This window comes from Equus quagga, chromosome 17 (genome assembly GCF_021613505.1).
Source record: "Equus quagga isolate Etosha38 chromosome 17, UCLA_HA_Equagga_1.0, whole genome shotgun sequence".
NCBI classification, from domain to species: domain Eukaryota; kingdom Metazoa; phylum Chordata; class Mammalia; order Perissodactyla; family Equidae; genus Equus; species Equus quagga.
Window position 1 is genome coordinate 27,537,202 of NC_060283.1, and position 25,949 is coordinate 27,563,150.

At 42.6% G+C, this 25,949-nt stretch overlaps 1 protein-coding gene across 16 annotated transcripts in view; it reads right to left on the bottom strand.

Moving 5' to 3' along the window:
* Window positions 1-25,949, bottom strand: part of CELF1 (CUGBP Elav-like family member 1) — a 67,666-nt gene that overhangs the window by 9,422 nt on the left and 32,295 nt on the right. For 2 of the 16 annotated variants that reach the window (XM_046642890.1, XM_046642891.1), the window contains exons 3-13: window positions 23,135-23,206; window positions 21,785-21,936; window positions 11,960-12,147; window positions 9,897-9,979; window positions 9,474-9,522; window positions 6,348-6,482; window positions 5,722-5,801; window positions 4,968-5,129; window positions 2,430-2,505; window positions 796-924; window positions 346-459 (exon numbers count right to left, since the gene is read on the bottom strand). In XM_046642890.1, the coding sequence (XP_046498846.1) occupies window positions 346-459; window positions 796-924; window positions 2,430-2,505; window positions 4,968-5,129; window positions 5,722-5,801; window positions 6,348-6,482; window positions 9,474-9,522; window positions 9,897-9,979; window positions 11,960-12,147; window positions 21,785-21,855 (1,087 nt within the window). In that variant the 5' untranslated portion in view covers window positions 21,856-21,936; window positions 23,135-23,206. Of the gene's footprint in view, window positions 1-345; window positions 460-795; window positions 925-2,429; window positions 2,506-4,967; window positions 5,130-5,721; window positions 5,802-6,347; window positions 6,483-9,473; window positions 9,523-9,896; window positions 9,980-11,959; window positions 12,148-17,319; window positions 17,341-21,784; window positions 21,937-23,134; window positions 23,207-24,178; window positions 24,237-25,949 lie in introns of those variants that run through there. The other 14 variants (XM_046642906.1, XM_046642894.1, XM_046642903.1 and 11 more) reach the window with 12 other exon arrangements.

Consider the following 25,949-nt stretch of genomic DNA (forward strand, 5'->3'; position numbering starts at 1 on the left):
ACAAGACGTGGGTAAATTCTATCATCAAAATAGCAGCTAACTTTTTATACTGTACTAAGCAAGGTGCTCAGCACTTTACCTATGTTCTCATGTAACTCCTTAAGAACCCTCAAAGTACTCTATTCCCACTTCACAGATGAGGAAATGACCTTAGAAAGGTGGGTCAAAGTTACAGCTAGTTAATGGGCAGAGGTGGCATTTAACTCAGGTCTGACTCAAAATCCCACGGTTATTTCTCACTTCACTGGGCTACCCCAATCACTCTAACAGTGCCCCTACCAGGGTTGCTTAAAATGTGCTTCCTGCACAAAGAATGGGCTGATGACATCCAGGGCTGCCCCTCACCTGCCAAAGAGCTGACATTGAGACCTGCTGTTGCTCCAGCTAATGTCTGCAGGGCTCCAAGAGAGGCGATGGGGTTCACAGAGCTGCTGCTGCTGGAGCTTGGTGAGGACCCTGCTATCAGAAATCCACGAGTTAAACTCAAGCCAACACTTGCCTTCTCACGTCAACAGGAACCAAAGCACAAGAGTGACACTACTCAAGTACTCTCCTTGTAAAGATTTTCAGTTAGTGATTCTGATAACTGTCCCTCCAGGACATGGAGTCAAATGATGGTTGCAACAAACTAAAAACTATGAGATTTCTCTTAAATCAGAAGATGGCATTTGAAGAGGTATTGTTCATAATCTGATCCCTTTGGAAATAGATGTTAACTACTCTCCAGAATGACATACCCCTCTCTTGGGATTCTGACCAAGGCACAAGGGCACAGTGGCCCTGTTACAGGCTTACCTGAACTGGTGAGTACGCTGAGGGGACTGCTGGATGTAGTGAGAGCATTGGTACCACTTGGTGTGTTCTGAGCTGCGCTAGCTGCAGCAGCTAGTGCAGCCAAATTCTGTAACTGCATTGCATTTAACCCTGTAACATCCAAAGCGAGAGATCAGCCAGGAGATAAGGGTGCCTCCAGCAATCCACTCCAGCAATGACAGCACACACGGCAGAAGGCAGGTACTAAAGAGGAACTGTTCTAGATAAGCCTTACAAGTATCACTACAGGGCTCCAAAGAGATTCAGATATCACTCAGCTCATCAAGAAACTTGATACCACTTCCTCAGAGAAGAGATATCTAATCCAACAGCACGCCACCCCAAGTGAGCATTAATAAAGGGATGGGCAATTAGGAAACGAGGAAAAAGGGGTAGGTCTGTGGTCTACCATGGGGCCAGGTGTCCAAAAGAATGACAAGGCCAAAACCTGTGGCACAGAATGGGGACTGCAACCAAGCCCCCACTCATACTTTCCAGGGGATTTTCTCCTTGCAATGACATGAACAAGAAGAAAATGTAGCAGAGGTCCAGAAGGCCAAGGGAGGAACAACAGGGGAGAACACACGTGAGAACAGCAATACAAGAAAGAATAAAGAAAAAACCACCACTCGAATAGCAAGCAAATAATCATCACAAGAGAAAAAACAGGAAAAGACTTCTAAGCAGAACAGAACCTAGGCAACACAGCTAAAAGGAGAGCAAGAAATTTAGACAGCACTGACGTGTTGCAAACCATTCACCAGATGATGGAAAGGCAGACTGGGGGGGGGGGGGGGGGGGGGGGGTGTTAACGAGAATAAAAAACTACAACACAGACAGACAAACAATCTAGCAACTTTCCAAAACCATAGCAAACTCTAAGTCCCTGGGACAAATGGAACCACTATCAAACGTTTTCAAACAGCAAAACGTAGTTCCCCTATGACTACCCGTCTCTCAAATGCACTTGCCTAGCCTCACTGCGCTGCGGAAGGGCAGGGGCAGACAGCCCTGCGAGTGCCCACCTCCCTACCTCATAACTTTTCTCATGGTCACTGCTTCACGTTTGCCTGCGGAGCCCCATTTTGTTATAATCTCAGGTATCTGTCAATTAAGTTTCCCAGGTATATTAACAATAATAAAAGGTAATTCACCCAAGAAATAACACATATAATAGACAGAGGTAAACTAACTGCCTGGGTTCTAGTGGCTTCAGGGTAAGTCATTTGCACAGAAGCCATCTTAGGATTTTCTTCACAGAGTCACTGGAAAAGTCACCTTATTGTGGAAGTAAAGAGTTCATGCAATTGTCTCCTTATCAAAATGGCCTAAGAAAGTCCGCAGATGCTAAAAGCTCTTTTCCATCCTCTTCCTCAACAGAGACACACAGGGGTGGGAAGCAGCAGACAACCCCAGAGCAATCTGGCATCAACAACTAATAGGGCTACTTTCTAGAGGCAAGGCAGTTGAGCCTGGGATGTTCACCTTATGTCACGCTTATGTAATGAATGGAAAAAAAATTTTTTCTGCACAAATGGTGCAAAACTCTCAGCCTGTTATCAGCTGGGTCTGTTGGCTCAGTTGCTGCTGCTCCTCCGCAGCAGTGAGACACTTACCTCCCATTGGGTGGAGGCTGCTCAGGGTGTTGAGGTTCCCAGAGGAGGCAGTCTGCTGAAGGAGCTGCAAATAAAGCTAGACATTACACCAAAAAACAGAACAAGAGTGAGAGTGAGGGCTGGTTCTGCATCTGGGATAACTCTACAGCACAGCAAAGCGAGAGTGCAGAGGCCCCCAGAGAGAAGAAAGTTGAAGACAAGAACCCAAGCCAACACAAGAGAAACAGGAAGCTTATGACAGCACAGGACAATACAACACAGCTAAGGCCCTAGCCCAGAAGACAGCTATGTTTGTTCAGTACTGAGCCAAGCTCAAGTCTGGGCAACAGAATACAGCACAGCACAAGACAAAAGGAGAGCAGGGAACTAAGCTCAACCCAAGCAGCTATGCAGGCCACTGTGATGAGTGTCTGCATGTGCATGACTGCCTTTCTGGTTCCTCTCTCTCAAGTTCTCCTTAGGCAGGTCCACACATCTTATTCTGCAGATTGTTTCCACCTGGATACCCAATTTCTACTCCACACAACTATTTTAACTATCAAATCTGACCATTTCAGGGTATTTCTTGGAGTCATCCTTTATTGGCCACAACGGACCGATGACTAGATCAGTGTCTGATGCTACACATCCAGCCAGCCCCATTTATCTCATCCCCTCCACAGTGGTCTTCACTGTAGCAGATGACCAAATGATTGATGGATCAGTCCATATCAGTTTAGTGTACATTCTTCTTCAACAGCTGTCCCACAGAATAAAACAAGACGACCTGTCCACAAGCTTATGGATCTCCATGACCTTACTCTGTATCTTAGCAAACCGCAGCCTTCATCTAAACCAACCTGCTGAAAACCCTTGCTCCATTCAAACCCAAGCACTGTTCTTTAGGGCTAAGTAGTTTTCTTGTTTCTGGATCCTCTATTCAGCCTGCTGCCCATTCCCATAAACATCCGGCCTGGTTCCTCTGTCCTGATGAATCCCTTTAGTCCATATGGATTTCAGGAGGTCCGCAAACCTCCAGAAGTAGAATGAAAAACGCACATACCCACAATTTTTACCAGCTTCTCAAAGGGGTCCACAACCCCACAAAGATTAAGAACCACTACTCTAGCACAAGAGATCAGGTTCAAGTCCACACATTTCAGAAAGAACTTCATAATTAACGATGATATACTATCACTTACACAGGCCATTAGCACCCACATGTCTTCATTTTTGTCCTCTTAAATCTCTGGGCAATGTGTTCAGTCCCAACTGGTAGGCTGTGCACACTGTACCTGGCACTTTCATTTCCTCCCTAAATGAGAACAGCTCTTAGGGCGGGAATGACGTCTAACTGAAACAGAGAGACCCTAACTCCCCACATACACCATCATGTGCTTGCTGGATGTGACAGTGACAACAAAACGGGGAGCCTTCTCTACAAAGGGCTTCAAAACCCTCTAAGAGAGGCAAATGAATATCATGGAGATTATTTTCAAAGTATTATCATTTTGGTAGCAGACTAAAATCGTTCTGAATTTTCTGTACTTATAAGCAATGTTCTAGCACTAAGAAACAATTTAATCTGTTGAAATACACCAACCACCTAGATTTTCTGACTTTAGAGAAATACTTGCTAGGAAACTGGGATTTTTCTAAGATTTTAGAAATATGGATACCAGCAGGCATCAAAGTAGCCAAACCTCAGTACTGAGGGACAGAAATCATTGCCTTTCTTCTGTTTCTATATGGAGTAACATTTTAAAGGATGACGAGTGAAAGATTATAATTATTCCTATGTGTATAATTTTGGACTATCCATTCAAATCTAGTGGTTTCACCATTTCTTTTCCTTCACTGGTAGCTTCAAAGATGACCTGTTCCTTCCGATTCACAGATGAGTCAGTTCGAAGTGTCGTGTGCTGTCTGCAATTCTTTTAAGGGGTAAAGCAGTGATAATCCCCTGTAACATATATTACAGACCTAGTAAATCTAAATAACAAACTGGAACCTGCCCCTCTTTTGGACTATATGACTTAAACTCCACAAGAGAGATCAAATTAAAGGAAATCTATTCACGATGTGAGCTCAAATAGACACCTGTAATACTCATTTAATAATGTCCATGTTAATCTCTTGATCTCTCAGTCAGTGACAAGAAATGTTTATTGTACTCTTCGGGGAAGACTCAATGAGGATTTTAACGATACCCTCTACATCTATTAGAAAGATATAGAGAAAGATATTTGGTAGTTCAGATTCCCTCAAGAATATTCTTGGAGTCAGGGACACGTGAGATGTTTCTAAATTTCTAAATCAGGATTTCACTTTAATTGTAGCAGAAACCTCAAGATATAACCAAAGATGTGTGACCAGGGAAACAGAGAAAGAGACAGAGAGAGACTAACATGATTTGAAGAATATCGCATTGCTTGAATTTTTATGTAAAATTTTGATATGCTAAAATGTAAATGTCATTGTGTCTGCTAGCTAGGGACAGCGAAGAAGAAACAGCTGGGAGCTTGCACAGTCTGCAGAAAGCCAACCACAAAGACTCACTGCTAAATACTGGGGTCCAAGAGTATTTAGACCAGCAAGGTTTCCCCACACAGATGCTGCGCTGATTTGCTGCATCTGCTGCTGGAGCTGCTGGGCCATTCTCTTCTGTTCTTTGTCCTTCTGTGTATCAGCAAATTTCACCACCATAGGGGATGAGCAACCCTAGGAAAACACCAAAACCAAAGGATCAAATTCCTCCTTTTGGGTGAAGGAAAAATCCTTCAGAGTTAACAGGCAGAACTCATTCTAACTTCATTCACTGCCAAATGATTCTCTTCCTGACAGACAAGCGGCAAAAGACAATTTAAAAGGGTAACTACTGGGGCCAGCCTGGTGGCGCAGCGGTTAAGTGGGCATGTTCCGCTTCGGTGGCCCGGGGTTCGCCAGTCCGGATCCCAGGTGCAGACATGGCACCAATTGGCAAAAAGCCATGCTGTGGTAGGCATCCCACATATAAAGTAGAGGAAGATGGGCACGGATATTAGCTCAGGGCCAGTCTTCCTCAATAAAAAGAGGAGGATTGGCAGCAGTTAGCTCAGGGCTAATCTTCCTCAAAAAAAAAAAAAAAAAAAAAAAGGGTAACTACTTCCCAATATGTTAATTTTAAAGAAAGCATCCATTTTCAACTTTAAGATCTTGGGCCTGCTTAACTTTCAGGGCAATCAGATGCTGTATATGTTGTTGGCTTTTGATGGCCAACTGTCTTTGCCCTCTGAGGTTAAGGAAGTCCCCTTCTCACTCATCTGCTCCATACCTCCATGGTCTGTGCTTGGTGCATTGCCTTGATAGCTGTCTGTGCCATGGCTCTTGTAGTAAAAGTCACAAATGCACAACCTGGTGGGAGAAGGGCCAATAACTCATTCACTCATTTGCTTACTTATTTATCTGACAGACATTTGCTGAGCACCCACTATGTGCCAAAGACCATGCTAGTGATAGAGACATTCTTCCTGCTTTAGGGGTTCACGATCTAGTAGAGGAGACAGGTATGTTACAACAGGGTGATCCGGGCATTAATGGAAAACCAGGGAAGCACCGACAGGAAAGAAGGTGCTTGAGGGAGAAAGGGGAATCATATCTCTAGTTCCTCTTGAGAAGGAAGTGTTTCCATTTTGGTAGCAAGAACCTCTCCAAGCACAAAAGGAGAGAATTTTAATACATGACACAGAAGTGTAGAATGTAGACCCCTTGGGGGGTTGGGAGAATATTAAAGGGATCAACTGGTAAGAACTGAAACGGGACCTAGATATACAACACCAAGGCCACCCTCTCCATCATGACAGGACCACGTTAGGGTAGGGATCACTGGTTTCCACTGGTCCAATTAAAAGAGTCTCCCAAATTAAGACAAGTATCTTTAAAGGCTAAAGATGTACCCACCTCGGCTCAGGCCATCAGGTCCCCGTAATATCCGGCATTCTTCAATCTGTCCAAATGAAGAGAACATGACTCGGATGTCATTTTCAGTGCACTTCTTGGAAATCATACCAATAAACAGCTTCCTGTCTTCCACTGCTAAGAGAGTAAAACACAGAAGGTTTGAACATGATTACTATGAGAGGTAGTGTAGCACAGACTCTGGGTTTGAATACTGGCTCTATGCCTTTATATCATATTTCAGGGATTCTAAGATATTCATTTTTTTCATAATTCACCACCTCCTCATAATCAGTGGTATCTTAAAATTATAATTGGAAGTATTTAGATGAAATATAGTGGCTTTGTGATCTTGTGAAAGTTACTTAACCATTCTATGCCTATCTACTCATCTGATTAATAGGGATAATCAGGTTTATCTCAAAGGCAGCTGTAGGTATTAAATGCAAAGTACTGAGCAACTTGCCTAGCACTCAGTAATGTGTGTTTTCACTACCAATACTAAGGAGAACGAGTTTTCACACTCAATATGACAAGACAAACAGAAGACACCTTTCAGTGAGCATAACTGTTCACTTTCCTTTTCTGATTATTCTCTTAGGACTAAGTTCACCTTTCTAATTTGTTCATTTTCTCCCCTTACTCCTGTCCCTAAGAAATATATACTGATAGAGCCAGCCCCGGTGGCCTGGTGGTTAAGTTCAGTGTACTCTGCTTCAGCGGCCTGGGTTTGGATCCTGGGGGCAGACCTACACCACTTGTCTATCAGTGGCCATGCTGTGATGCTGGCTCACATACAAAACAGAGGAAGACTGGTAACAGATGTTAGCTCGGGGTAAATCTTCCTCGGCAAAAAAAACAAAAAACAAAAAACAAAAAACAAAGAAGAAAGAAAGAAAGAAATTATACTGATAAAAGACATTTCAGTTCACTCTAAAATGTCCTTATAATGTTTCCCTAGAAACTCTATTTAACTCATTTACCATACTTATCTTAAAGAAAAAAACAAACAATTTAGATGACAGATTACTTAGAGCACTGGACCACTATCTTATACAATACACAAAAATTAACTCAAAATGGATTAAAGATTTGAACGTAAAACCTGAAACCATAAAACTAGAAGAAAACATAGGCAGTAAGCTCCTTGTTGTGGGTCTTGGCAATCATTTTTTTGGATTTGACACTGAAAGCAAAGGCAACAAAAGCAAAAATAAACAAGTGGGACTACATCCAACTAAAAAGCTTCTGCACAGCAAAGAAAACCACCAACAACATGAGAAGGCAACTTACTGAATGGAAGAAAATATGTGTAAATCATATACTTGATAAGGAGTTAATATCCAAAATATATAAAGAACTCATACAACTCAATAGGAAAAAAAAGCAATTCGATTAAAAAATGGGCAGAGACTATGTTCATCGCAGCATTATTTACAATAGCCAAGACGTGGAACCAACCTACATGCCCAGAAACTGATAACTGGATAAAGAAGATATGGTATACATACACAATGGAATACTACTCAGGCATAAAAAAGGACAAAATTGGTCCATTCGCAGCAACATGGATGGACCTCGAGGGTATTAGGTTAAGCTAAATGAGCCAGACAGAGAAAGATGAACTCTATATGACTCCATTCATAGGTGGAAGATAACATACAGACAAGGAGAACTGATCGGTGGTTACCAGGGAAAAGGGGGGGTGGGGGGAGGGCACAAAGGGGGAAGTGGTGTACCCACAACAAGACTAACAATAATGTACAACTGAAATCTCACAAGGCTGTAATCTATCATAATCTTAATAAAAAAAAAAATGGGCAGAGGGATCTGAATAGACACTTTTCCAAAGAACACATACAGATGGGCAACAGGTACATGAAAAGATGCTCAACATCACCAATCATCAGGGAAATGCAAATCAAAACCACAGTAAGCTATCACCTCACACCTGTTAGCATGGCTATTACCAAAAAGACAAGAAATAACATATGTTGGTGAGGATGAGGAGAAGGAAGAACCCTTGTGTACTGCTGGTGGAAATATATGATGCAGCCACTGTCTTCAAAAAATTAAAAACTGAACTACCGTATGATCTAGCAATTCCACTCCTGGGTATCTATCTGAAGAAGATGAAAACACTAACTTGAAAAGATATATGTACCCCTATGTTCACTGCAGCACTATTTACAACAGCCAAGACACAGAAACAACCTAAGTGTCCACTGATGGGTGAATGGATACAGAAAATGTGATTTGGGGGTTAACCCCGTGGCCGAGCAGTTAAGTTTGCGCGCTCCACTTCGGCGGCCCAGGGTTTCATGGGTTTGGATCCTGGGCACGGACATAGCACCGCTCATCAGGCCATGCTGAGGTGGCATCCCACATGCCACAACCAGAAGGACCTACAACTAAAAATATACAACTGTGTACTGGGGGACTTTGGGGACAAAAAGGAAAAATATAAAATCTTAAAAAAAAAAAAAAAAAAGAAAAAATGTGGTTTACATAAAATAGAGTATATTATTCAGCCATAAAAAGAATGAAATCTTGCCAGCTGTGACAACATGGATGGACCTTGAGGGCATTATGCTAAGTGAAATAAGTCAGCCAGAGAAAGACAAATACTATATGATCTCACCTATATGTAGAATCTTAAAAAAAAAAAAAAATACGAGCTCATCCATAAAGAAAACAGACTGGTGGTAGCCAGAGGCAGGAGTAGGGAGTAGGCAAAACAGGTGAAGGGGGTCAAAAGGTACAAACGTCCAGTTACAAAATAAATAAGTCACGGGAATTTAAGGTACAGCGTGGTGTTATTAACTACAGTTAAGAACACTGTTTTGCATCTTTGAAAGTGGCTAAGAAAGTAGATCTTAAAAGTTCTCATCTCAAGAAAAAAAAATTCTTTTTAACTACGTATGGTGATGGGTGTTTAGACTTACCGTGGTGAGCATTTTGCAATATATATAAACACTGAATCATTATGTTGTACATCTGGAACTAATATGTCAATTACATCTTAATAAAAGAAAAAAGATTACTTAGAGCACAACACAATCCAGATGCCACGAGAACAGCAAACTAGAAAGAAACTTTATGAGGGGAGAGTTTCACATGCTTGCTTACCATTGTTCTTCTCACTGTCAGCAGGTTTCATTTGTATAGGATGATGCATCTAAAAAGGAAAACACACGAATATTATCATCATACACATTGAAAGCATTCAGAAATATAAATGAGGGCTATAAAGGAAATACCAAAACTAGCGCCTCAAGAGCTCTCTCTGAATTCGCGTCTGCCTCATCATCCTTCCCCGCCAAAATGTCAAAATAGACAGAATGTGAGTCAAGAAGGCAAAATCCTCTTGGCTGAGAGACAGCTATTTTCAGCCTATCTTCTTTGAAATGTTTCCTTTACGTCTTCCTTTACGTCAATTCCCGTGGCAGTCATCTGTCCCCAAAATGGTTTTCAGTGTGTGCCTGAAATGCCTAAGTATGTCCCAGGTGTCAAAACCACCACAGTTCCACTTACTAGTAGGAGCTTTCTTACCCCTGGGAGGACCTTCATGTTGTGAAGAGCATTCTGGGCTTCTAATGCAGCTTTGCGGGTGTAAAATGTAACAAAACAGCACCCTGCAATAAACAAGATTTCATGACATCAAACCAGTCTTTTGAAAGCAGATAATTCCTACGGTGCACTCCCTCCTCCACATATATACTTAAAAGAGAGGGCTGGGCTTATTAAAGTTAGTCCCACCCCCCCAAAAAAAGAGAGAGAGAATCTAGCAGAAAATCCCACATTATTTTCTATGCATTTTCTTTGTTATAGTCTCCCAGTTCTATTAAAATTCTTTTCGTAGCTGGTCCTATAACTTCTCTGGGAAAGATGATTTCCCTTGCAAAGGTCACAGTACCATGCCACTCAACCCACCCTACTTGGAGCACCAGGTAGCGTGCTGGGGAAGAAGTCTCAGCTACAGACAAGACAGACAGGGGCTTGCACTCTTGCAGCTTCCAGTCTACCAGAACTTTCTTCCTCAGGATAAACCACACCTTACACTGTAGCCAATTTATGCCATATGCCTCAAACATAATTATCATTTATTAAATTACAGAATGACTTACAAGCAAAACCTCTTAATATCTTTTTTTGGACTCCAGGTTCTCATCAAATATAATTAAGCTGCTGCTGCTTCTTTTTTTTTTTAAAGATTTTTTCCTTTTCCAGGGCTGGCCCTGTGGCCGAGTGGTTAAGTTCATGCGCTCAGCTACAGGCGGCCCAGTGTTTCGTTGGTTCGAATCCTGGGCGCAGACATGGCACTGCTCATCTAGCCACGCTGAGGCAGTGTCTCACATGCCACAACTAGGAGGACCCACAACGAAGAATATACAACTATGTACTAGGGGGCTTTGGGGAGAAAAAAAAGATAAAATCTTAAAAAAAAACAAAAAAGATTTTTTCCTTTTTCTCCCAAATCCCCCCAGTACATAGCTGTGTATTTTTAGTGGTGGGTCCTTCTAGTTGTGGCATGTGGGATGCCGCCTCAGCATGGACTGATCAGTGGCGCCATATCCACGCCCAGGATCCGAACCGGTGAAAGCCTGGGCCGCCGAAGCAGAGCACGAGAACTTAACCACTCGGCCATGGCGCCAGCCCCCTAATTAAGCTTCTAACAGCCCACGACAGTGACTGAGGAGATCTGCAGATTCTGTGCTTGTATCTTTACTGGGCACAGGAGGTGGGACGTGAGTCTTGTAAATCTTGCGCCCATAGTCCCGGGAGATGCAATACAGATCTCTTTCAAAATCACTCTGCAATTAAGATCTTAAATTACTGCATGTTACATCGCCAGTCATCTTCAGAAACTACAATACTTCATATTTTTGGCTAACTATGCCACAAAGAGAAAAATAATTCCTCTGCTTCTAGATTAAGGTGGTTTCAAACATGACCATAAGGCTTGCTCACATTTGCAGTGTAGAACAGCTTTCACAGAAAATTACTCTGAAATTCGGCATTTGGAAAAATAAGAGTATGTCTATGTCTGTGTGTGTAGGGGCAAAGTGAATGCCTTATCCACCATCAGTCCAATAAAACTTGCACTCTGCTGGGTATTTCTGGAAGCAGCTCAGCCTTTCTGCTCCCATTCATTTTGTAGATACAACAAACAGGTCACCTAGAAACAAGTCCCCCCTTGTTGCTAAGCCATCCTGCAAGGCCTCTGTAACGCTGACAGAAATCCATGGGTACGCAGACAGTCGTTCTCCTTCAGCTCACCTTAGCCAAAACACTAAAGAAAACCCTATGTGGTTGGTTTACTTCGACTTTATTTTTGTCATTCTATTACAAAGATCAAATGAGACACTCACGTGAGTCTCTCTCTTGAATTTAGAGTTCTCATAAAGGAATGCCCAAGATCCAATTTACAAATTATCCTCATGATGTCACCTTAACTTTTTATTTTTAAGCCATTAAATCTGTTTGGGCTGGAAGACACGGCTACTGAAAAAGAAAAGATTTTTTTCCCCCCGCTGTATGACCATAGGAGAATTCTGGCAATGACAGACAGCATGCACGTGACAGAAATTACATATAAAACTCAAAGCCCTTACCTTTGCTCTGAGGAGGGTTTTGGCTCCTATCCCTTAGGACATTGATTTCATAGACAGCACCATACTGTTCAAAGAGTTCCCTCAAGTCCTTCTCAGACCAGGTCCTCGGAACCTGGCCCACAAACATCTTGATAGCATCAAGATCTGGTTGGTCTGGGTGGTCCAGGGTGCCGTTCATTTTCTTTGAGCTACACAAAATAAAGTAAAACTTATATTATGTATTCATATTGCTTTCCAGAGTGAGTTTTTTCCATTAAAGATCTCAACTACTTTCTGAAAAAGTCAGAAAAAAATTCTACTTCCTTTCACTACTTCCATTCAATTTACCAGAGTTGCCTGGTCCTCGCTCACCATAGCCACCCCTCCCATTATATCCCAAACTAAAAACACCATTCAGGATATCCTGGGTTTTAACTAAGGAACAGAGTGTCACTCATTCCTTGTCTAGTACAAGAATCATCAGAAGAACTTTAGAGGTAAAGTTCCTAAAGTTAAGTTTCAATAATTTTTAAGCACAGTCACTGTTTTAATGTCCATAAAATCACAAAGGACTACTGATTACGGATTAAGATTCAGGACTCTCAATGTACAGAATGATGAGTGGAAAGTTTTCTTTCAGCAGATGTTAGAACAGAAGCACCTGATTTCCAAGGCCTAAGCTAAGAACTCACTAGAATGTTGGCCTTTGAATGTTGCTTTCTCATGTGTAATACTGTTGCTCTTGAGTAAGGTCCCCAGACCAAAATAAAGCTTTGTCTCTCAAACTTCCACAAACGACTGTTATATAAACGTAGAGAATAATGCCATCATTCTAGGGGTTTTTGGTTCTAAGTCATCCAGTTTACTGCTATTTCTCCAAGACTCTTATCAGCTGATTCCCTTACCAACTGCAATCATACCGCCCATGAATTCCTCCAATGCCATCACACCAAACGTGTAACCATCTTACTTTAACACCTTCCTCCATACCCCTGCCATTGCCAAGAACCTAGGGGAAGTCCTGCACTACAGGCACAAATGCTTCTACCCAGAATGAATCAAAGTCCTTCGTCTCTATCACTGTTCCAAGTTCTTCCTCTTAGCATTTATCTAAACCAGGAACAACTTAAATTCCAAATAGCTAGCCTGATTATTTTCACTCAGCGTTTGCTTAATCCAGAAATCACATCATCATATTCAAATTTGCCAAGTTCTAATATTCAATCCTAAATAGAATGCTAGTTTTGTTTAAAGGAAAAACAAGGTTTTCCACCATTCTATCTTCTGAATAGTACTTGAAAATCTTTAAGAATGCTGAATCTATGAAAGTAGTTCAACTTTTGTTTTTTAATTCCTAAATCTCTTGCAACGAAACACCCACAGGGGCTATTCTCACATCACCTCTGCTGAATGTAGCACTAACTAAATATCAAAAGCTATAAAAAAATGGCATACAGACCAACTCTTGTTGCTATGTCTGTGATGGTTCTCCACGCTCCTCCAGGTTAACTAGTCAGTTTCATCAGGACTCTATGCTAAATTTCCCCCTTCATTATAGTATTTACCACCTTTCAGCACAATATGGTTGTATCTACCTCTTGACTAGACTGAGAGTTCTTTAAAGGCAGAAACTGTTTTCTTTCCTATTCATTCTTATAGCCACACCTGGTTTAGTGCCTGGTTCAAAGTAAGTACTCAGATGTGGGATGGGAGGAATTTCTTATTCTCAGCAATTCCCCCTATTTAAGCAACTAACCCTGATAACAAACGAATGCTGTGCACAAAGAGGGCTCACAGGGCCGGCTTGGTGGCATAGTGGTTAAGCTGGTGTGCTCTGTTTCAGCAGCCAGGGGTTCATGGGTCCGGACCCTGGGCACGGACCTACACAATGCTCATCAAGCCATGCCATGGGTGGCGTCCCACATACAAAATAAGAGGAAGACTGGTACAGATGTTGGCTCAAGGCCAATCTTCCCCATCCCCCCAAATATATATATAAATGAGGGCTCACAAATTAAAGAGCAGCTATTATCTCCAATGAATGACTGTCACAGGATCAACCTGCCTTTTTTTCTTCCTTTTAAGTGTTTTGGAATGCATTATTTTATTGGTCTTCCTTTAGTAATTTAAAACCATGTGTGACAGGGCCAGCCTGGTAGCGCAGCGGTTAAGTGCACACGTTCTGCTTCGGCAGCCCAAGGTTCACCGGTTCGGATCCCGGGTGCAGACATGGCACCGCTTGGCATGCCATGCTGTGATAGGCGTCCTACATATAAAGCAGAGGAAGATGGGCATGGATGTTAGCTCAGGGCCAGTCTTCCTCAGAAAAAAGAGGAGGACTGGCAGGGCTAATCTTCCAAAAAAAAAAAAAAAAAAACAAACCAACCAACAAAGGAAAAGCCATGTGTGACAAATGGTTGCAAAAATATAATGCAGTTGCTTTTAGAAGCCTAATCCCAATGTTCCAACAGAAATCATGCTATCATGATATTAAAAAAAGCCCTGTGACTAGTGAAACAATGGGTATCACTCCCAACAACTTTAACTACTAGTTTTAATATCATCTTACTGAAACGTTGTTAATCTTTAATCATATTTCTATTCTAAGGAGGGTTAACGTAGAACTCAAATGGTGCTCAGAGTATGTTTTAATGATAAGGAAGCTGACAGCTACTTCTGAAAAGAGGCAGGGGTTTATTGATTTGTATTACACTAGAGGCAACCATTCTCCATTTGTCGCTTCCTTCTGTATCTGTGTACAGTTTCTAAGTTTTCTACATCACTGCTGAGTGCAAAACCATAAACACAGTCAATATACGTGGATTATGGTTTATCCAAAAGTTCAGCGGAGACTCAGCATTCCAGACAAATGCCCTTCCTTCCTCTATTTACTCTCCAAACCCTCCATTTCTTCATGTCCACCTACTTCATGAACCACCCTTTATCCCTGTGTATACCAATTCAGTAGCCAGAAGAATCACCCAGAGCAGTGCTATTCAAAGCGCCCAATGACCAGGGGCAATCTTCAAACTTAACCCTTCAGGAACTTTTACAGCAACTGGACCGACTAATTTTATATATGCTCAATCTAATAATAATAAAAATATACACAAAATGCAAGCTTACATCTTATTATTTTTTTTTCTACCAAATTGTTTTTATCATACTTTACAAGTTGGGTGGTGGGGGGTGGGACGTGGTCCTTCACCAGTTTGAGAAGCACTTCCAGAGCATAAGAACTTATCAGGCCAGGCTCAAGATGCTGTGGACATCATGCAATTGAAGTTATGCACTGACTTATTCTTTCCTCCAATAAATATTGGGCACTGACTTATACAGGCTAGGTACTGTGTCAGGTGTGGTATACACCGGTGAAGAAGGAAAACATGGGGTATTTCTTCGGAGCACATGAAGACACAGAAATAAAAATGGCACTATCAGCTAGAGACAAAGAAGAGAGAAGCAATCATATATACACCCACATATACGTAATATGCAATTACAAACTTTCTCATCAACTGTTACTGTGTCTGAAGAGATGAGCAACAATGCTCTTCCATCCTCAGCCTTCCACACATACTTCCAGTATGCATACTGTCATTAGTTACAAGTAACCACTGCATAGAAATCACCTGGGGACAAGACTCCCACTGTAAAATGGCAAGGAGTCCACATCATCCAAGTATGGCATTTACTGTAAAGATCACTAAATACATTCTCAAATGTGTGCCTGACCTTCCCATTGACAGAGAGCTGCTCAGAGTCAATGATATGACAGAGGAGTTATGTATATTTATTACATCCACTCAAGAACCAAGGAAGTCAGCAGTCCCCTAGAGAAGTTACCCTGTCCCTCTCAAGCCTAAGAGGCAAGTCTGTGGAAATCCTCATCTTCTGCAGAAGTACTGACCTGGGAGTAGGATGGAGAGAGGAAAGCAGGGCCTACAGTGGTGAGGGAAGGGACATGAGAAGGCCCCAAGTGTTTTAGAAGACAGGCATGGCACCGACCCACCTCTTTTTTATATTTCTGCTTCTGGCAGCAACTGGCAAATCATTAAGAATGAGAAACTATGGAAAATCAAGATGAGAGGCTGCCTTGTCTATCTTGATTCTCGATGGGACGCACCATAAAGAAAACAAAACAGAGAACCGATTTGGAAGAGAGACGGGGAAGGAAATCAAAGAGCTTACTTTCAAAGCATACATTTGTTCAAAAGTCTTAAACCCTCTCTTCTCTTCCCCCTAGCTTTCTCTCCCTCAAAACTTTACAGCCCCAGGCCCAGCTGAAAAGACAGAGTAGATGTTCTGTCTCCCTTCTTTCCCATCCCCAAGGCCCAGCTGACTAGACCAGGGGGTGGATCTGTGGATCTTAACCCTACAAGCTGATCCACTGGCTGACCTCTTAGAAACCTAAGACCATGACCTATGCTCAAAACAGAAAAACAGGCCTGGCCAAACAAATTCCCCTAGAGCTGCACTGAGCAAAACCAATAGCCACTAACCATATGTGGCTATTTAAATTTAATTTTAAAAATCGAGCTCTCCGGTTGTACTAGCCATATGTGACTAGTGGCTACCGCATGCAACAGAAGAGATGTAGAATATTTTATCATCACAGAAAGTTCTGTTGCATAGCACTGCTCTACAGAATCTGGAACTACTTAACAGAAACAGGCAGTTAGGGGTGAAGTCAGAAGTGGAAAGGTGAAAGTAGAGTTAGTATAAGCTGACAAGATGAAAGGGCAGTGGCAAGAGATAACAGCAGTCATGCTACAACATAGGTGAAACTTGAAAATATTATGCTAAGTGAAAGGAGCCAATCACAAAAGGCTACATATTGTGTGATTCCATTTATATGAATGTATGGAATAAGCAAATATGTAGAGACAGGAAGTAGCTTAGTGGTTGCCTAGAAATAGGGATTGGGGGAGGGGAGGGAATGATTGCTAATGGGTACAGGGTTTTTTTTTGGGGTGATGAAACATTCTGGAATTAGACAGTGTTGATAGTTGCACAACTTTGTGGATATAGTAAAAATCACTGAATTATGTACTTTAAAAGGGTAAACTTTGTGTTAAGTGAATTACAGTTCAATTGGAGAAAGAAGAGTGAGAAGACAGGCTGGAAGGGCAGTGGCAAGGCAAAGCCACGCTGCAACCAAAGTTGTAAGGCAGATGAAGAGCAGAAGCGACAGCAGCACATGCAGGGCGAGTAGAACATGTGTCCTACATCAGAGAGATGGACTTTCCAGCTCTCCCAGCTTGGAGTCCCTCACTACATGACAGTCCAGGCCGCATGTGATCTTACAGGAAAACTCTTTCATATATGTTAGCTTGAGCAGGTATCTGTTCCTTGCAGCCAAACAGGCTGGCAAATACTACCTTCACATCTGTTTAAAGATCATTTCCAGGGCCAGTCCAGTGGTGCAGTGGTGAAGTGCGCACGTTCTGCTTCGGCGGCCCGGGGTTTGCCGGTTTGGATCCCAGGTGCGGACATGGCACCGCTTGGCAAGCCATGCTGTTGTAGGTGTCCCACATATAAAGCAGAGGAAGATGGGCACAGATGTTAGCTCAGGGCTAGTCTTCCTCGGCAAGAAGAGGAGGATTGGCAGCAGCAGTTAGGTCAGGGCTAATCTTCCTCAAAAAAAAGAGATCATTTCCAGGGGCCAGCCCCATTGCTGAATAGTCAAGCTTGCACTCTCTGCTTTGGCGACCCAGGGTGTGCCGGTTAGGATTCTGGGCGCAGGCCTATGCACCACTCATCAAGCCATGCGGTGGAGGCATCCCATTTGGAGGAACTAGAAGGATCTGCAACTAGGATATACAACTGTGTACTGGGGCTTTCGGGAGGGAAAAAAAAAACGAGGAAGATTGGCAAGAGATGTTAGCTCAGGGCTAGTCTTCCTCACCAAAAAAACGTCATTTCTGAAACCTTTCCTTACTCATTTTTTTTCCCTCTCCCCTTCTCATTATCTATTGACCTCCATTTGTTCATTATACAAACAGGAAAATCTCAGATACTTACCCATCCCTCCACCCCCGCAGCAGGCATAAATATTTGTTGCATCCCAATCTCCAGCTACCACCCACCCCGACCAGCTTCCTCTGGCTCACATACTGTGCTGTGGAAAAACGGGCACAGAAGGACATCAAAATAAAAAGGACCAAGAAACACTGGCCTGAGTTATTTAACAGCTGTTCTTTAGTGAGAACAAGACAGGGTGAGTCTATGCTAGAAGGAAGTAATTTTCATTTGGATTAAGGGAAATCTTCCTTTAGGTGGGGTGTTAGGTACTCAGAAAAAGCTATCAATAAAGGTTTTTGTTTTTGTTTTTTTGAGGAAGATTAGCCCTGAGCTAACATCCGCTGCCAATCCTGCTCTTTTTGCTGAGGAAGACTGGCCCTGAGCTAACATCCCTGCCCATCTTCCTGTACTTTGTATGTGGGACACCTACCACAGCATGGCTTGCCAAGCGGTTCCATGTCTGCACCCAGGATCCGAACCAGCGAACCCCGGGCCACTGAAGCAGAACGTGCGAACTTAACCGCTGCGCCACCAGGCTGGCCCCACAATAAAGGTTTTTAAGTCACCATTCAACAAGAAAACAGCTAGCAACCTGCATGTGAAGGTTTTCAGCCGTCTTCCCTGAGGAACGAAGATAGTGTATGGAGAGATCTTAAATCTCAGTAATTGAATCTAATTATATATATAAAAAAAAACCTCACAGGACTTGTCACTCACTCAACCGTATTGCCCAAGCACCTACTATGTGACAGATACTACACACTATAGGGGCTATACAAGTGGACTCAGCAACACCTGCCCTGGAGGCACCAGCACTGAACAAGTGGAAGGACACACTATAATCCCCTACACATGCTTTCACAGAGGTATGCAGGTTCTGTGACAAAGTGGGAGGAGGGGAGAGAGGGCAGAAATTTACGCCAAGTGGACTAAGCAGCTGGGAGAAGTGCTACACAGCATGGAGAAAGGAAAGCCTAAGGGCCAAGAAGGAAATGCAAGGACTCAGAAGGGAGAGAAGAGTGAGGTAACATGAGAGACGCAGAAAAAAGACTTGAGAGGGTTAGGGGAGAGTATAAAAACATTTTAAAAGATTAGGGAAAAAAGGGATAATAGTAGGAAATCAATGGGAACAGAGAGAGAAGCTAGAGGGACCCAGAGAAGGGTTTCGATGTTATACTGGCAGGCTTGGACTGTATTCCAAGATTTTTAAACAAGGGAGTGATCAGATTGGTCTTTAGAAGACATCTGGCAATAAACTCGGAGATGAGATACAGTGAGGAAACGTAGAGACCAGGAGGCTCTTGCACAACTAGCTCCTCAGGTCAGGGCCCAGTCTCAGGCAATGCTGAGAAACTGGGGGGAGCAGGGTCACTAGGCCTTGGGGATCACGTGATAAAGGAGACAAGGAAAAGGAAGAAGTTCCTGATCACTCCCGGGTTCTAGAACAGACAATCTCGGGAACTGTTTTTACGCGAGGAAGGCTCCAGATGGAGGTATCCAACGGGAAGTACTTAGAACAAAGTTATAGAGCTCGGAGGACAATAGGGGATAGATATAGAGATCTGAGAATCAGAGAAGCACATCACAGCCTCCTTAAGCAATGGGAAAGCTGAGAGAAAAACGCCTGAGATATGACTTTTGGAGAACACTCATGTACTAGGCTGCAAACACACTAAGAGGAACCAGTGGAAGCTGAAGGGTGTCAGACTGGAATCAGGGACAACGGTCACAAGTAAGAAGAGGAACCAGGGCTCAGGCCCCCTGGCCCTTCCACAGCTCCTCCACCAATTCTCTCCAGTAAAGAAATCTGGACATAAGGTACATTGCTAGACCACATTCCCAGGCAGTATCACTTCAGAGAGGAAACCACTGATGTGAAGCCTCCTGCTAAAATCCTATCAGTGAAAAAGGCTGAGAATCCAAGAAAGAGATCACAAGCACACACCATTCTCAAGAACTTTCTTCTTCCCAACTCTGTGGTGTTTTGCAGTATGGTGCCCTTGGGGAGTGGGTCCAAGGACTTGCAATAATGAGAGAGTTGATGGGTAACTGCTCAATGACACCTGAGCCAGCCTGGTCTAGTGGGCAAAAACAAGAAGAGAATGCCATTAAACTTACATTTTAGGCCCAAAGTTGACACCAAGTGTCCTCAGACAAGTCAGTTATAGCTTCTCTAAACTGAATTTCTCATCTGTAAAATAGGGCCAATAGCCCATGCTCAATTAACTTCGCAAAGCTTTTGTCAAGATGGATGACTAAAACAAACTCAATGTACTTGGGAAAATATTATGTAATAGTCTACTCTCTGATTAGCTCTACTCAGAATGACCTGTATTCAGTCCATTCGTTCTCAACTTTAGTGTGCATGAAAAAACCCACATGGAATGTTGTTAAAATACAGATTCTTAGGCCCTATTCTAGCATAAGAATATCTGGGCATGGGCCCAGGGAATCTGCATTTATATGTTCCAGGTGACTTTCTTGCAGTGGTCCATGGTCCAGACTCCATGGGAATCTGAATTAGTCCAAACTCTTAAAAGACGAGAAAACAGGCTGAGGAAAACTTCTGTGTCCAAGGGCTGAATACTAGGCAGTGGCACAGCAGAGAGAGAAAGTGCTACAATGAAAGATAATCCGAGCCACAAAATCCTATTTCTAGGAGTTACATATCTGGTACTTGGGAAGATTTTCATTATGTACTAAGTCTTCAAGATGGCATTCATTGTGATTTCATCTGTCATCTACTCTCATAAAAAGACACATCTAAACTACCATCATTTTGGAGACTACAGAGAAGGCATGGGATTCATTTGAAATGAGCAAGCCAGCTAACTTTGAGGCCCCCCCCACACTATTCCACAAAGAACTGCTCAGAATCTGCTATTATCCACACCTATTACACCTAATCCCAGGGTAGACTGATTTGCACACGGAGGCCTAAACTCAAAGATCTGCACTACCACATGCTATCTAGGGGAGTATTCTATCATCTAATATTCTTGGCTTTGAATAACCTAAGGCTCATTTACTTGACGTTCCAAGATACTTTGAAGCCTGGTTAAAGAAACTGAAATCAGGAGTTAAGACACGTGTTCTCTGGCTACAGCTCGGAACCAGGTTAGCATTTTAGCTGTGTACAATGGTGTTGTCACTTATTGAACAGTGGTACAAACTGATGGAGTTTCTCATTCTCACGTTCAAAATTTATCTGGGCAAACTACCAAGCAAGACTGATCCAGTTTTGCATTTTTGGGGGGAGGCAGGTATCTGATGTCCCTGAAATCACATACTGTTGCATTTTCAATTAGACTGGGGAAGAAAATCAAGGTCCAGAATTATAGTTTACATGTCAATACAGCATTCTGCACACACTACTGAATACACCCTAGCTACCAGGCGCCTCTGTGACAGGATCTAAAAATTCGATCACTGAATGTAAATAAATAAATAACTTACCCAAAGATGACCTGAAATTGCATACCCAACCCAAAGCAATAAAGCTACGGTTAAAACAAAATACTCTGGACTCTATCATATGGGAAAACACTACAGCTTGAAGGGACTGGAGCCAGCACTCTTGAGCTGATGTTGCTGATCACATATCAAATGCACCCTTATGTACAGAACTTAGTGATAGCTCTGAGGAAATCAGCAGTAATGGGATAAAATCAGACTACAATAGAATATAACAGCAGTGTGGACTCGGACTTCCTCACCCAATTTTTTCTTCCCTCTTTTAAGGAAAGGGATCAGTTTCATCAAATAGCAAAGAAAACAACCCAATTCTTCTGCTTATGATAAAAATTAGATGAAAATACTTACACGGGACTGGAATTCAAAGAGCAATGATCCACCATCATTTCTGGAAGGAAATCCAACTTAAACGCAGCCATCACCTCACTCTCCCCTTCAGAAGCCAATGATATTAACTTGCTGCACTTGTCTGATCCACAAATACACACAGCTTTAGCTTCCTGGGCTCCACAAAAAACACAAAGTGGAAACAGGAGCTCAGGGAAACCAGCAATAAGTGCCACAGAAACAGGCAGGACTGGGGAAGGGAAAGGGAGGACTGGATTAAAAGGGGGATGTAACCATGTGAAGGGAGGCTCAGCCCGGCACACAATGAAAGTGCTGATGCGCCAGGCTTGTTTTGTGTGATTTTCCCTGGCGAAGCAGTACTAAGTGCACTGTCAGATAAATAGTGTCAGATCCATGAAGATAGCAGTGGCTAACAGAGCAGAAGAGACACAAACTTGTTTCACATCTTCCAAACTCCTCCCTGCAAATCAGTTTGTGAGGGCCCCCAAAGCCTGAAACCACCTGAAGCAAAAAAGCTCACTTCACAGGGTCTGACAATGTTTTTGGAAAGAACTGGGTTGCTGGCCTTGGTCTGAACTTAGTTTCCATGTGCCAAAGGCAGCAGTGAGCACAGTGCTTGGGTCCAAACTAACCTCAGAATAGATGCCTAAGGAGGAGCAGTTCAGGCATCAGAAGCAGGCCAGGGGCCAGGAGCGGAAGAACTGGCCACCAGAAACATCCTGCTCACATACTACCACTAGCACTGGACCCACCTTGCTCACTTGATGAGTGTTGAGAGCAACGTGTGAGATCTAATGAAGGACTTTAAAAAGTGCTGCTTTGGTGACACATTCATTAGGTGACACAAGGCAAAAACTTCTTTACTAACAATCTTTTTTTGCCAGAAAAAAAAAGATGGAATAGTAATATTCTGCCTCTTTATAGGGTAGCAAGAAATAGTCTTTTCAGCATTTGATCTTTCTAAAGAAATGAAAGACAAAGAAAAAAACAAAAGCCACCAAAGTGGTAATAATGAGACAGGACCAGGGCCCACCAGGGACAAACACTCCAACGTGTCAGGAAGGACACAGGAACGCAGACGAAGTCTCTGCATCCTCTGCCCTCCTTTAAACTGTTGCTAAAATCGAGACTGAGCGCACACACGAAAAGTCTACTGTGGGTGAGCAGTAGAGATGGATATACTTAGCAGTCAAGGCAGATGTGCGCTCCTGTGCTCCATTTAGCTCCACATCCCTCCAAACAACAAATGGTGGCATTTCAATATTTAGGCAGTGACGCTAAAACTGTATCTCTGCAGGCGCCCAAATTTCACAGGCCCTCTTTCCATTTTTACCATGAGGGTTGCCTTACCTCAAAGATTTTGCTGCACTCAAGCTCAGTTCACAACACAGGGAACTTTGAAAAAAACAAGTTATGTCCAGCCTGTAAAGAGGTAAACGAATGAACTCCTAAATGCATATAGTTACTTTTAAGAAAATAATGAAAGGCACCATGTCACAGAATAGGCCTAGATGTTGTAGTCTGTGTAACGATGGCTGGCACCTGTCTGCATTTGACTGAGAAAGGTAGAAACCATGTCTTCTGTCCAAAATCCAGACACAACCATCCAAAATTTAGAAGTATAATAGCAGCTAACTGTTCTTCTATTTTGTCAGAGACTCTGGCTCATTTCATCTACTACTTGAGAGACAGAAGTGGCAGGAGTTCTCTTCCACACTACGAAAGGAGGAAGCAAAAGCAGGCTGCAAGCGAGAGGAGGCTGTGCAACTGGCACACAGGGCACAGCTCACCGAGCCCTGACTACTAGACAGGCAGAAGACGGTAACCTAAGCTGGGGTTGGTTAAGTTACTGGGTAGGTTTGTCCTAGTTTCTCCTATGTCCACTCGAGTTGATCACATGCCTCTTCCTACAGAAAGTTACCTGGACCAGGGAGTAAATTTGTGAGGTCAATTAACAACCAAATTAGATTTTTAGTTCAAAGATTCCTTTATAAAAGAATCAACAAGTTCAAAGGAACTCCACTGGTTATTATGTTTCTACTAAGTCACTAAAAATACACTACACCTCTAATCAGAACCACATCTGTTAACGAGAGTTTAAATGTGGGAGTCTTTACTAAGCAGCCAGGCACTGCTCAGCGTATGAAAAGATGTGTACTCCTCACAGTAAAGTTTATCAAGCTAAAGGTTGGGAAGCACTGATTTAGAGTAACATTTTAAAATCCATTTTACGGGGCTGGCCTGGTTGTGCAGCGGTTAAGTTCAGACATTCCGCTTCAGCAGCCCAGGGTTCTCTGGTTCGGGTCCCGGGTGTGGACCTATACACTGCTTGGCAAGCCATGCTGTGGCAGGCATCCCACATATAAAGGAGAGGAAGATGGGCACAGATGTTACCTCAGGGCCAGCATAAAGAGGAGGATTGGCAGCAGATGGTAGCTCAGAACTAATCTTCCTCAAAAAAAGAAAAAAATAAGTAAAATTCATTTTACAACTTGTAAGGCAACATGGCTTTAAAAATCGATAAGATGGAAAGGTTATGACATGAAGGAGGGCACTTCTCTTTAGGCAGGTCACAAGAGTTATCTCAGTATAATTAAATTCAACATGCTTGTGGGAAAAGAAAACACAGAAATTAATCACAAGTCACTCAATTTTAGAAAAAGGTTACCAAGCTAAGTGACGATAAAAACAATTATGGGAATACAAAAATGCAGATATTAAGGAGAAACGAAAAAGTAGAATTAAAAGTTATTCACAGAAAACTGCCCATGACTTGTTTTTAAATTTCTTAATCAGAAAAACATTCAAGGCTTTTCCCACCAAGGATGCATTAGCAATAAAGAAACGGCAGACAGGGTTCTAACTATGGGACCGCTGCAAAAGAAGGCCTTAACTTTCCCTCAGTCCCTTTTCACGACCTGTCCTCTAACTATGAATTTATATTCATGGTTTCCTGTCTTTTCCTGGTTGTCTGTCTGTCTCAGTTTTCTTTGCCTTGAATATTCTTTACTTCTTTTCTAAGGGCAACAATTCAAAGAGTGATTATGTGAGGGTAGGGGCAATCAGCCTGTTGTAACATGAAGAACCCAAATCACTAAAAATGATCAGTAAATAAGGGAAACCCTCAAAATAGCACACCCCGCATTTAGAGTGTCAGAATGGAATAAACTGTTTAAAAACTGGATTAGAAGAGAGAAATGCTAGAAATCACAGCATTTGTTTTGTCTAAAGAGTGGAAGAGCCAAGAAAAGCATAGTGGAGCAGGAAAGCCCAGGGGGCTAGTGCAAACTTCAGGCTGCCTTACCCTGACTGCTGTAATGAGGGAGCTCAATGACAGGTGAAGGGACCTTACCCTTCCACCTCAATAATCTAAATGTGCTGCAGAGGGCAAAAGTGTGAAGTCTGGCTATATGAGCATAGAGGAAGTTAGAGCCTGCTACTAATTTATATAAGAGAACTTATGTCATTAAAAATCACCATGAGGGGCTGGCCCCATGGCCGAGTGGTTAAGTTCATGCACTCCGCTTCAGTGGCCTGGGGTTTTACCAGTTCGGATCCTGGGCATAGACATGGCACCGCTCATCAAGCCATGCTGAGGCGGCATCCCACATGCCACAACTAGAAGGACCCACAACTAAAAAATACAACTATGTACCAAGGGGCTTTTGGGAGAAGAAGGAAGAAAAAAAAGATTGGCAACAGATGTTAGCTCAGGCGCCAATCTTTAAAAGAAAAACAAAACAAAAAATACCATACGTCTATATAAGGAAAAGCGCAAAAATCTAGCGAAAGGTCATAACCTCAGACAGTTAAGCGAACTGGGTATTTTTTCCCCCAGAGCTTCTAGCAGTTAGATGATATAAGGGATGTAGAAAAGAATATCACTTGATACCACTTGAAAACAACCAATCAGAGAATAACACAAAATTTTAGCTTAAAACGTTATGGACTTGAATTTTACTTCAAAAATTGAGTACTTCTGGGGCTGGCCCAGTGGCATAGCAGTTAAGTTCGCGAACTCGGCTTCAGTGGCCCGGGGTTCACAGGTTCGGATCCTGGGCGCGGACCTAGCACCACTCATCAAGCTATGCTCTCATGACATCCCACATAAAAGAGAGGAAGATGGGCACAGATGTTAGCTCAGTGACAATTTTCCTCAAGCAAT